The 13,362-nt window shown below is 30.9% G+C and overlaps 1 protein-coding gene across 1 annotated transcript; it reads left to right on the top strand.

Annotated features, from left to right (window-relative positions):
• Positions 1-432: 432 nt before the first annotated feature.
• On the top strand, positions 433-2,590 carry LOC110731271 (tropinone reductase-like 3). Its single transcript, XM_021911115.1, has 6 exons — positions 433-564; positions 671-787; positions 1,196-1,330; positions 1,534-1,659; positions 1,828-1,929; positions 2,092-2,590. The coding sequence occupies exons 1-6, from the start codon at positions 433-435 to the stop codon at positions 2,239-2,241; spliced, it is 762 nt and encodes a 253-aa protein (XP_021766807.1). The 3' UTR covers positions 2,242-2,590.
• Positions 2,591-13,362: the final 10,772 nt, after the last annotated feature.

Here is a 13,362-nt window from a genome sequence, read left to right as displayed (position 1 = left end):
GATGTATGTATGCCGGTTAACCCTTAGCGCATAGCTGCTATTTGTTAACAAACATATAGGCTGGATGGAAAATTGTATCACTACATGCATAAATAGGTGACAGGTGGTAAATATTTAAGGGGAAAATATCCAACCTATAGATGGTAAAAAGTACCAGGCTACAACATGCATAATAATACATAAAAAGTACAATTAAGACAACATATACTTTAATAGTTTATTGTACATGTATAATGGTACATTATAATGTACCACTGTAGAGTCAGCTTTTTTCCAATAGCTTGCCAAATTTACATTTTTCCCCTCCTATATGCTTTGTAAATGCATAGCAACTATGCGCTGAGATGCACTCATACATACCAGCTAAATGTATGTACTCCCTCTATATATTCGCTAATTAATGTAACAAAATGGGTAGTTATTGAAGGAAAAATGGAAAAGATTGGAAAGAGATACATTGGTAAGGTGGCTATAATCACAGCATCAACTCAAGGTATTGGCTTATGCATTGCTGAACGCCTTGGTATGGAAGGAGCTTCTGTTGTCATCTCTTCTCGCAAACAGGTTGGTTGTTCTTGCATAAAAAAATTTGTTTGTATCAATTAATTTGTGCTATCTTTATCGACTGGATTAATATTTGATTAATGTACTGTTGTTCAAATTCTTGCAGAAAAATGTGGATGAAGCAGTAGAGATGCTAAGTAGCAAAGGAATTAACGTTTTAGGCGTTGTTTGTCACGTCTCCAATGCAGAACAGAGGAAAAATATGATAGACCTAACTATTCAGGTTAATTAATTACATTTTTGCTAATAATTAATCACAGGTTTTGGTGAGGGTTATGCTATTCATTTTACATTCTACTTTTCTGTTCCTATATAAGTGACACATTTGACTTTTTTTTTACTATTCACATACTAACTTTGACCATTGTTTTTTTACTAACATCTAACCAATAAATTATACAACGCGCATACTAGTATATATCTAAAGTCAAATCAGTACATTGGCGTGTATGTGTGTTAAGTTTGACTGTGTCAATAAGTCAAATCAGTACATTGGCATGTATGTATGTTAAGTTTGACTGTATCAATAAGTCAGAGGGAGTAGCATGCAATGCAACACCTTAACTAGTTTGGATTATTAGTGTCTAATTATTAATTACGTATTGAATTATGGATTGTTATTGGTTTGCAGAAATTTGGGAAGATAGACGTGATTGTATCAAATGCAGCTGTTAATCCAACACCGGACACGATCTTAAACACCCAAGAATCTGCCCTTGACAAGTTATGGGAGGTTAATGTGAAAGCTCCTATACTTCTTCTCCAGGTAAGTTTTGTTACAAATATAAAACATCGTGTTACACACACAAAAAAAAATACAAAAACAAAACTTTGTATAGAGTGCTTTGATTTTTTGCAGTATTCATATGTTCAGATCATTACATGGGTATATTGACATTTAAACTTGTAACACGTAAATTAAATTTTCTATTGGAAAATATGGATGATTATATTTAATTTGTTTGATAGGATGCTGCACCCCATTTGACAAAAGAGTCAGCCATCATATTTATCTCCTCAATTACTGCTTATCAGCCTATGCCTTTGATGACTATGTATGGAGTCACCAAGACAGCCCTTCATGGTCTTACTAAGGTACGACTAATTATTGTTTCGATCATGCATGTGTACGTATCCATCCGGCTCTAAGGATAGTCATAGAGTACCTCGATTTTTTCTTTGCTGCAAATAAAATTACATTTAAATTCATTACCATTACGACCACTGTCACTCATCATGTACGTGTTCATGTACAATTTCTAGGCACTAGCAGCAGAAATGGCGCCAAATACTCGCGTAAACTGTGTTGCCCCAGGCTATGTTCCTACACATTTCTCAGGAATCATCACAAAGTCCGACCCAATTGTAAGTATTACAAAGCAATCAGCTTGCTTTTATACTGATGATATAGCGTAAAACTTAAGCTGACGGTTGAAACTCAAATTTAGTTTATACTTCGTATATCATATACATTTTTGTTGTTTCTTAACGCTATCTTTTTTTTTTTAATATCTTGTAACGTTGTAGAGGCAAATCTTCGAGGAAGGGATTCTACTTAAAAGATTTGGAAGTACAAAAGATATAGCTGATGCTACGGCCTTTCTAGCTTCGAACGAGGCCTCATACATCACCGGTGAAACTTTAGTGGTCTCCGGAGGGATGCATACTCGACTCTAAGCTACCGCCTTTACCTCCCCTCCTAGTCATTATACTGTCTATTCTCCGTTGAGTCCTTAAAAATTTATGGAGCTTGAAATAAATCTTAGAGGTTAGAGTTGCAAATCTTGACCTCTAGCCAGATTATATTTGTTATGTTCATTTAATCAACGTACACATCAACATATTTTAAATATTTGTAGAGGATGACATGTTTCATTTTTTTTTTTTTTTTAGGAAACATATGTGTGTAATGTAATAAATGTATTGTCCTAGTTACAACTAGGAAATGCCAAATTAAATGTTGTCTAATTCGATCTTTTTTGTGTTGCTCAAACTCGAGTACCCATGTTTGATTTTATTATAATGTGTGTCTATTTTGTTATTATATACTTAGGGTCTGTTCTCATACGTTAAAATTCAGTTCGGTTCAGTTCAGTTTAGCTCAGTTCAGTTCAGCTCAGCTCAGCTCAGTTCAGCTCCTAATTTCCTTCTCTTATAAAATATTCAGTTCAGTTCAGCTCAGTTCAGTTCACTTCAGTTTAGTTCAACTGAGTTCAGTCAATGAGAACAGGTTCTTAGCTTCATAGCTTGTATATTCACCATTTTTACAAGAACTAGAGAGCACCAAGGAGATCAAGACTTGGCATTTAAAGATCGGAATATTGTAAAAACGGTGTTTTTAGAACTACAAAATAATAAATATGAAAAACGAAACTGATCAAAATCAGTGTGTCGTGATAAATTTCACTGACTTGAAATTGTAAATTCCGACGTAACTGAAATGCTCAATTGTCGTATTTTTCGGTAAAATTTAAATTAATTGGTGAATGTGTTCTACTTATATCCTTTTAGAGTTCAGTTCTCAACATAAGATGTCGTGAGAAAGAGGTTAATATATATATACATACATCAAGTAGCAATAATGTTCATAGTTTATGAGTATAGAAATTGTTATAAAATAAGTTGTACCCCTTGGTATGCACCAAGAGGCCATTAAACATGTACCATTTTTGCAGCTATATATACACATGTAGGGCATTTGTATCTCTAATCCATCACACAACTCGACACAAAAACGGTGAAGAAATAGAGATGAAGAAGGAGAATGGTTGCGTTGGTTGTGATGCTTGCTTTTCTGCTGCTGTTAACTGCACCTCAAACCACGGTGTATGCTCGCCAACTTCTTCCCCTTTCAAACATTATCAACACCAAGTCTAACAAAATCTCACTTGATATATTTTTTCCTTATGTCAAATTTTGGTCAAATCAGACAATAGGATCAGACCATATCAGATCAGATCAGAGAAAAATAAAATCAGATCATACCAGACCAGATCAAACAAGTTCAGATAAGCAAAATAAGGTGAACTAAACAGAGCCTTAACTAAAAGTCAACGCGGAAGATTTTGTACTTATCATCGAGGTATATGTAAGCTAGCATGTCAGTGTCAGATTCAGGATTAATATATTGTTTAAGCCTATAATATATTGAATTAGTTGAGAGTGATAATTGACCTGTTGTCATATACAACACAGTATTGGTGGCTAATTGGCTGTACAAGAAATCCGATTGGCGGCCTAATGAAAAAATATATCAAGAAACAATAATTTTCATAGTTAATTTTCATAGTTTATGAGTATAGAAATTGGTATGCACCAAAAGGCCATTAAACATGTACGGAGTACCATTTTTGCAGCTATATATATACATATATGTAAGGCATTTGTATCTCTAATCCATCACACAACTCGACACAAAAAACGGCGAAGAAGTAGAGATGAAGAAGGAGAATGGTTGCGTTGGTTTTGTTGTGATGCTTGCTGTTCTGCTGCTGTTAACTGCGCCTCAGACCGCGGTGTCTGCTCGCCAACTTCTTCCCCTTTCAAACATTATTAGCATCAAGTCTCTCGCTGATACAACATGCTATTTCTGCGAGGACAGTAAGTATTGTTGCGGAACATGTATTTGCGATTACAATGACGTCGATGGGGAGTTAGTATTTACTTGTGACAAAGAAATTTGTGATTGATCAACCAATACACTCCAACAATGTATGCTTGTTCAACCGTAATATAAATAAGTTGTATCATCTATACTAGCATGTTAGCTACCTTCATTAGTATTATACTATTATGTACTCCTTACTAATCTTGTCCGTGTTAGGCCTTGTTTGGTTCACCTTATTTTTGCTGATCTGGTCTGATATGATCTGATTGTCTGATTTGACCAAACTTTGATCTTAAGTGTACGATAATCTACAAGAAAAAATACATCAAGTGGGATCTTATTAGATTCATAATAATTTGTAGTTTATTAATATGTAATTTTCACAATTTTTTTCATTACGAAATTAAAGATATTTAACGATAAAAAACCACACATAAAACGATGTTCTAATCTAAACTTATTTTTTCTGATATGATCTGACATAAACTTATTTTTTCTGAAATAAGTAAAAATAAAGTGAAATAAAGAAGGCCTTACTTGTAGTTGAGGTGAGACTTATAAAAAAAAAAAAAAAAAAAAATGATTTGTTGAGAGTGATTAAATGATTATTGAGGTAGGTGGATGACTCCAAAACTTGTCCTTACTAAAATGAATATGAGAGTTGTTATAGCTATGCCATAATAATAACAAGATTATTACATTAAACTATGCAAAGTAATCATCTTACGGATTACATTTTTTTATTTGTTGAAAGGAAATTGTGCACTATAATTGTAAAATAAAAAATAAATAAATAAATAAATAAACTATTTTGTATTTAGGTACATTGAGAGTTAGGTGTATTTGATCGTATTTTTTAAATTTACTTATATATAACAGAAAATATAATGAATAATGATCAATGATATGCATTGAACGAAAAATCTTATAAAAGTCGAGTCTGTTAAAAATTCACGTTCAACAGCTTAATCTGTTGTCAAAAAAAAAAATATAATAATAATAATAATAATAATAATAATAATAATTAAATAAATAACATTCACGTTCAAATGGGGTTTTTTTGGGAATTTTTTGGCCATCATAACAAGAACATAGAGTATTTGTAGACTTTGAACTTTGCTTCAGATGGCCCAAAATGGATGGGCCGACCCTGGAGTCTTTGAACTTCTCTTTTAATGGCCCAATTAGAACAAAAGTAATGAATTCAAGTGGCCCAAAATAAAGGGAAAAAAAATAATATAAGAATGTGTTCTACTTTTAGATCTCAGTACTCATGTTTGTTTTGAAAATCTATGTGAAACAAAATTTTGTTTTAGGAATAATATGTTGGGAAAAAGGGGTGAATACAGCTGATAAATTATTTGAGGGTCTTAACACATATTTGTTATCAAATCTCGTTCACATTGCTGAGTTTGGAGTTGAGCTCTTTGTACACCAAATAATTCTCGGTGAAACATGATATTAAACTAGTACGTGCATATGTCAATCTAAATATTTAAAGTTTTAACATAAAATCAAAGTATGCACTATGTTATCATTATGGAAGGGAAGGAGTACTTAATTCTTGAAATTGCATAATGATCGTGACAAAACTAATATTGTTTTTCATTGATTTTGTACTAACCTCGTCTTGTTCTTTAGGTAAAAGCTTGTGAGTTGTGACTTTGTGATCAATCATATTTATATGTGTCCATACTCCATAAACTTTAACATACTTTTTAGAAAAAAAAATATAAATAATAAAAATTCCTTTTCTCCCTCAATTTTCAAGATTCTAGCTAATTGATGTAAGAGTGTTCAAAGATAAGACATTAAACCAAACCCTTTAATATTGCCGTCCAAAAAAAGAATAAGGAGTATGAGTTATGAGTATGTACGTTTGATTTCACATACTACTGTTAACTTACTAAGTTAGTGAAATACTTTCTCTAAATAAAGTAGAATTTCACACTATGATATGCAAAGTATAAAATATAATAGTTAGAATGAGTTATGACTAGAAAGTGAGGGATAGCTTAAGTGGTTAGAGCTCCCCTCCCGATCTCAGGTGATCCTGTAATCGATTCTCATCACCCGCCCTTGTGGCTCTCTAAACACAAAAGAATGAGTTATGACTCTTATGAATATCATTTAAATCATTAATTGCCTTTTTAAATAATTTTAAAATACAAAAGTATGTATTCCTTTATATCTTTATGAGATAAGCAATGTGAAAGTTTATATATTCCAATAAAAAAAAATTATTTAAAGAAAAAAAAAAACATTCAAAATCATAAGATAGATTCTTTATGGCAATTTTCATCACCTAACATGTTGATTTCAATCCTGGCTAGCTAATTAGCAAGTAGCATTATTATTAAGACAGCCATTGGCACAAACAATATGTCATAGCCATCAACAATATGAGAATTTTAAGGAGAATTTTAATATCCAATAATTTTTTAGAATCTTCACCTAATAATGACATTAGTCAGCTTTGAAAATTGATTCTAGCTGATTCCATTTGGTACGTAAGACATACTCCTTAATACTTGCGTTTGGTTCAAACAACGGTATGGGTTTAAAATAAGGAATGTAACCTGCATGGTATGGAGTTGGAACTTGATACTTAGGGTTCGTTTGGCATCACTTTGGTTTTCTGTTTTTTGGTTTTTTGTTTTTTAAAACCATATAATATATGTCACATAACGAATAAAAAATTATTCAAACTTATTAAAATCATGGTAATTTTAAAAACTGACATCAGAAAAGTGGAAACACCTTTTTCTTGTTTCCTGTTTTTGGTTTTTAGTTTTCAAAAAAACAGAAAATTGAAAACAAAAAATGATGCCAAACAAGCCCTTAATTTTATGTGTTTGGATTTTGAATTTTTGATCTAGGGATGACAGTTTTCCTTTTAATTTTAAATCTAAAGGTATGGGTATGAGCCATACCCGCCTCCCTCCTTTGAATTTCAAAAACTCATACCTTGGAGGTTTAAGATATGGGTTTTGGTCGTTCCAAACTCATACCTTATTCTTATTATGCTTGAATCAAACACCCTAAAACTTTTTTTGTGTGAGGTACCGATTCATTCACTACAAGAAAAATCACTTTTCGTAGCGATTGTACATTTGCTACAATATGCAAGTATATTTGTGAAATAACTAAGGATGTCGTATCATTTTTACAATCGTCATAGTTTTCCCATATACAATCGATACGGAAAACATAATAATACATATCCACACTATTTTTACACATTTATATAATTTTGAGAAATTGTATCATTTACAATCGCCACTAAATCCTAAAAATCGATACGAGAAGTCTTTTCAACACTAGATATATAAATATTGTTTGACAAAGAGTACATAAAATATGTCATAGCTTATTGGTGAAACATTTAATATAAGAGTTTGAGGTTGCAAGTTCGAATCTTGTAAAGATCATACGCATGTTTTTTTTTTTTTTGAAGAAAATGAGTTAAACATTTATAGCGATTGTAATCGCTACAATAATCACCACGATTGAATGTAGTTTTTCGTATCGATTATTGAGGGCAACCCCAGCGATATTGAAAACCACTACTAAAGGCTAAGGCAACGGGGGATATTGTATCAAATGAGCATTTGTTGGAAAGCTTTTTGTTGCAATTACAACCGATACTAAAGGTTAAAATAATCGCTACGAAAAGGTTATTTCTTGTAGTGATTAGATCATATTTTAGTTCCTTATCCGAAAAAATTAACTTTGTAGTAAGTTACATATAATTTTCATTTTTAATATCGTTAACATTTAACATGATTAGAAAAATGAATTACAAGTATTATTTATTCACTTTGACATTTTAAAAAAAATATATATATATATTCAAAATATTATTTTTAAAAGACCATTGATCAAATAAGAGTAGCTTATTATAAGAGAAAGGAATAAGTTTTTTTTTTTTCCAAAGAAAAAGCCACAAAAATACAATGATAGACTAGATTACGAAATTCCATCTTAAATTTTAGATACCAGCCTAGAACTTTTTTTATTTTTTGTGAGAGAGACCCTAGAATTTTGTTTAAAGACACAAGAAGTCATTTTGGAATTATGGATAATTGGATAGAATAGCAAAGTATATACTCCATACATTTGATTTATCATGACTAATAGGTAACATAAAGAATAAAATAAAAATTGTGACCTAATGGATTATATTTGAGCTCTTACTTCAATATATATAAATAATGTTATGGTCTCTAAATTATTGAGTGCTACTACGTGATGAGAAGATCATAGAATATTCTTGCCAAGTCCACATATAATTAATGATCATCAATCAATGACCATGATAATAAATAACTTATAATTCACCAACCAAACTATATGACCTAGTAAACATTAGAAGATACTCTATTAATTAAGATATTGGATAATAGATCCACTGTATGATCTTATACACAACGAATGTATTATATACGGATTAAAAGGCATGATCGATTACTCCGACCTTAACAGCTTAACAAAAAATCCAATTATCCATTGATGTAACAATCTAGAATTCTAGATGATACAAAAAAAAATTGGCCGATAAGATAAAGTGTAATGTAATAGTACAAAAATTCAAGAAAAAGACATTCTTCTTATAAGTTGATCAAGACATAATAATGCTGAACTAAGCTAAAAACCTGTCAAACACGTCGTTTATTTTTTTCAAACAAATAAATAAAATAAAATTATGTAGTGTTTGATTTATTCTCCCTTAATATCAATTTTTTAATTTTCATTAAAAAAAAAAATAAAAAATCGTTTTCAGACTTGAATTGATCCTCGACCGTAAGTCTTCAAGTAAAGTTAATAGTGTCAAATGGCATGCTTACTTTCAATATATGTGTTTATTTATTTAATTATAGTTGTAATGAATTGACCCTTTTTTCAACTATACTATATAATTACATAGTACGAAGTACATTAGAAGTAATACTACCTCCGTTACATATTATTTGCAACGATTTGACATAAAGTAGAGAGGAAAAATGTCTAATCGTTGTAAATAATATGTAAAGGAGGTAGTAGTACAAATTAATTGTCTTAATATGGTATGCGAATATATATATATATATATATATATATATATATATATATATATATATATATATATATATATATATATATATATATATATATATATATAAGAATAGGATCATGTAAAAACAAGTGTTAAAGTAAAAACTGAAAACGTTTAATTTGAGCCGTTCATCAAATTGTATGGCTCAGATTTCTTTCCTCTTATTTTCAGACATCTCTGAATTTCTCTCTCCTCTTTAATTTCCAGGTTATTTTCTCTCTCCTCTCTCTTCTCTCTTTTCTTTCGTACTTTCTCTCTCTTCAACCAACTTCTTTGTTTTCTCTCTCTACTGCGTGTTTCTCTTTCTTCGTTCTCTCTCTAAATGCGGCGGAAGGAGGAAGGCGCAAGTTTTTGTGGATTCGACTTTCAGGAGAAGCGGCTAAGGTATTTTTGTAGTTCGATCTGATATTTTTAATTATTTTGGTTTTTTGATATCTGGAAAATTAGGTTTTCGATGCATGTCTGATCTGTGTTGTTGTTATGTTATGTATATTGTGGAATTTGCTGGAACTTTGAATTGATTTTCTCATTGAATGAGAGGTAGAATCGAAAAAAGGAATTACGTTTAATGTAGTCGAATTTTGAGTAATTTGAAGTGTTTTTAGTGGATTTGTGAGTGAATTAGTGACAGTTTGGAGTAGTTAATTCGAATTTTGAGTAATTTGAAGTTTTTTTAGTGGTTTTGTGAGTGAATTAGTGAGAGTTTGGAGTAGTTAATTCGAATTTTGAGTAATTTGAAGTGTTTTTAGTGGATTTGTGAGTGAATTCGGGAGAGTTTTGAGTAGTTAATTCGAATTTTGAGTAATTGAAGTGTTTTTAGTGGATTTGTGAATGAATTCGGGAGAGTTTGGAGTAGTTAATTCAAATTTTGTGTAATTTGAAATGTTTTTAGTGGATTTGTGAGTGAATTAGTGAGAGTTTGGAGTAGTTAATTCGAATTTTGAGTAATATGAAGTGTTTTTAGTGGATTTGTGAGTGAATTAGTGAGAGTTTGGAGACATAAATTAGCTCTGCTTTGTACACAGAGAATGAGTACTAAGAAAAGGAAAACCTCTGCTTAGAACACGATCAACATTGAGATTCAGGAGCAGAGTTGTCTTAGAGTGAGCTTAGAGTTCTAGTGTAATATAAGGTTATCTGGATGAAATCTGGATGAAAGTCTGCATTTCAAAGTACTTAATCTAAATGTATGTATTCTGTAATGGATGTAGCTAGGTGAGACCTCAAAAACCAGTATTTTATGTCGGTATATAAGGGACAATTAAGAGGCTGGTCAGTGGAGGTATGATTTGGTTGATTCAGCTGTACTCGCTGATGTTGAACTTTGATTACTGGTGTGATTTTCTTTTCCTTTGACTGGTGGGATGCAGAGTGTGACCCCAAAGATCTCTCTAGGTGGTGAAATTTTCTGGACTGGTCAGCATAGAAAATCTGGTGTTGGTTATGCTGCTCGATACATTAATGACAAGACGGTAATTTGACTTTGATTTTCATGAATTTTTACATGTTCAGTTTTGTACCAGTCCTTGTTATATTAGTATCTTGGCCTGTTAAACTTTTGGGTCTATGTTATGATCTGAATTTATGTTTTGGTGCTCTACCTTGCCTTCATACCTCTTCAGTTATGTTCGATCCACATAAACTTAAGTCGGGATTCAGGAAGTATGTTACTCTCATATTCAGGAGTCTGCATATGATGAATTCTCAGTTAGAGTATGAATTTCCATATACTTGTATTGTCTACGAGGTCCAACTTCCAAGTTTATGTAATGTGTTGTTCTGTTTGAATTTCGTTTTTTTTTTTTGGCCAGCGTGTTTACTAAGATAGAGCTAGGACTTTGTTTTGCATCTTTGTTTTTAGCTTTACTTTTATTGATCAGATTTTCCATGTCTCTTGATTACTTGAATGGTATTAAGACTTTGTATTTTGTTTGAGTACACTATCTAAATCCAGTGGAAAATGATGCATTATATACTCCAATCCATCATGCATAGCAGTACAACACTCTGAATCTAATTTTACAAGGCCTCGATTAGTCAACTTGAGCAAAATTAAATGTTCACGAATGATGATTTTATTTCACCCTTTATCGATCTTAGTTTTTTATGTGGGCGTGATTTTTGGCATGTTAAAAGCCTATTAGCTCAATTGGTCGAGCACCGTGTAATCACAGGATGTAGGTTCGAATCCTACATAGACTTTTTTAATACTTATTTTTATATTTATTGACCTCTGGGTAAATGGTGTCAAATTGATATAATTACCCGAAGTTTATATACAGTTACCTTATTTTCGATATAATGACCTTAGAATTATGGAAATGTTGTAAATTTTGTTTCAGTCACCTTATTTTTATATATAGTGACTTTTATTTTTGTATATAGTGACCTTTATGTAAATGGTGTCAAAAACTCAGTCGATATAGTTACTTTATTTTTGTATATAGTGACCTTAATGTAAATGTTGTAAAAATTGTTAAAGTTACCCTATTTTTGTATATAGTGAACTCTATGTAAATATGGTCAAAATTGAAATAGTTACCCTATTTTTGTATATACTGACCTTAATGTAAATACGGTAAAAATTGATATAGCTACCCTATTTTTGTATATAGTTACGTTATTTTTATATATAGTGACTCTATGTAAATATCGTCAATTTAGATAAAGTTACCTTATTTTAGCATGTAGTGACCTTTAAAACGTTGCGTTTGTCAAAAAAAAAAAAAAAAAAAAAAAAAAAAAAAAAAAAAAAGACCTTTAAAACGGTTGAATTGATTATATGTAAGGTTGGAATGATCTTGGGGCTTTAGAACCGTCTGATCTTTTGTGCTAGTAATGAATGGCTAAGATTGCTTGTTTTTAGTTTTCACCATAAGCTCTGTTTTTAGCGGAACCTCCCCGTATATATATATATATATATATATATATATATATATATATATATATATATATATATATATATATATATATATATATAAATGGACTTTTGTTACATAGTTGCATTTTAGGGAGTGTATTATTATTATTTCGGGTACATAGTCAAATAAAAGTCTAAATCAAAACACTACAAAAAAAAAAAAAAAAAAAATAGTTGGTAAGCTTAAACTAGTCCAAAATTTATTGGGTTATCTATAATAATTGTGAATAGTCAAATTTGGCTTGTAAATAATATTTTGAAAAAAATTTCAATGTGTGTAGTACAAATGTACAAAATAGTGTTTAACAAGTTCATTGACTTCTATAGTGTGGTAATAATATTTTCAGTCTTTTGTTGTATTCAATCGAGCATATTTTATATGGTTCCATACATTCAAAGATGTTATGGTACGAAAGAAAGTAAAGAATTGTCTTTTTACTATCTAGACTAGATAACGAGGAACAAAATTTTGATTTTGTCAACTTTAAGATTGAAATTGTAGCTAGAAATGCCAGACCAAGTCAATTTTAATTGTAACCTATGGCAATTTTAGTTACTTCGTACTTCATTCAAACACACATGATGACATTTAAGTTTGCGAACATATTAAGATCTTATGTATGTGTTATAACATCCGTATTCAAAGTTATTGTGTTTACATTATATAAATACATTAAAAAGGAGAGATGTTTTATATTCACTTGATTGTTAACCTTACTAATCTTTATCAAAATATCTTAACTATATAAACTTATAGGGTATTTTCATTTTTACCACCTTCAAATAATGACTTTGTCGAATTTACCACCTCCAAAAAAAAAACATTTACTTTACCACCTCATAAAAAAATTAAACATCAGTTTTACCACCTCATCTGAGCTCAGGTGACGGAAAACGCTTGTGGGGCCCAGTTAACTGTCACTTCCCTCCAATTTAATTCTTTTAAAATCGATTTCCCTCTGTCTCCTCCTTTTCTCACCTTCCACCTTCCACAATCAATGTCTCACCAAATTTCTCACTTCCTCATCAATTTTCGTCTCTCTTTCCTTTGATTTTTCTTGATTCTCACTGTAACTGCTTCTCTCTCCTTTGAATTTTCTCTTTCTCTCTGTAAAAACTGAAACCCTAGATCAATTTGGGTGGTTGAAATCGAGCTGGAACCACAAAATTGCAACA

Source organism: Chenopodium quinoa, unplaced genomic scaffold, assembly GCF_001683475.1.
Source record: "Chenopodium quinoa cultivar QQ74 unplaced genomic scaffold, ASM168347v1, whole genome shotgun sequence".
Lineage (NCBI taxonomy): Eukaryota > Viridiplantae > Streptophyta > Magnoliopsida > Caryophyllales > Amaranthaceae > Chenopodium > Chenopodium quinoa.
The sequence above is the reverse complement of the archived record's forward strand: the minus strand, read 5'-3'. Positions and strand labels throughout refer to the sequence as shown.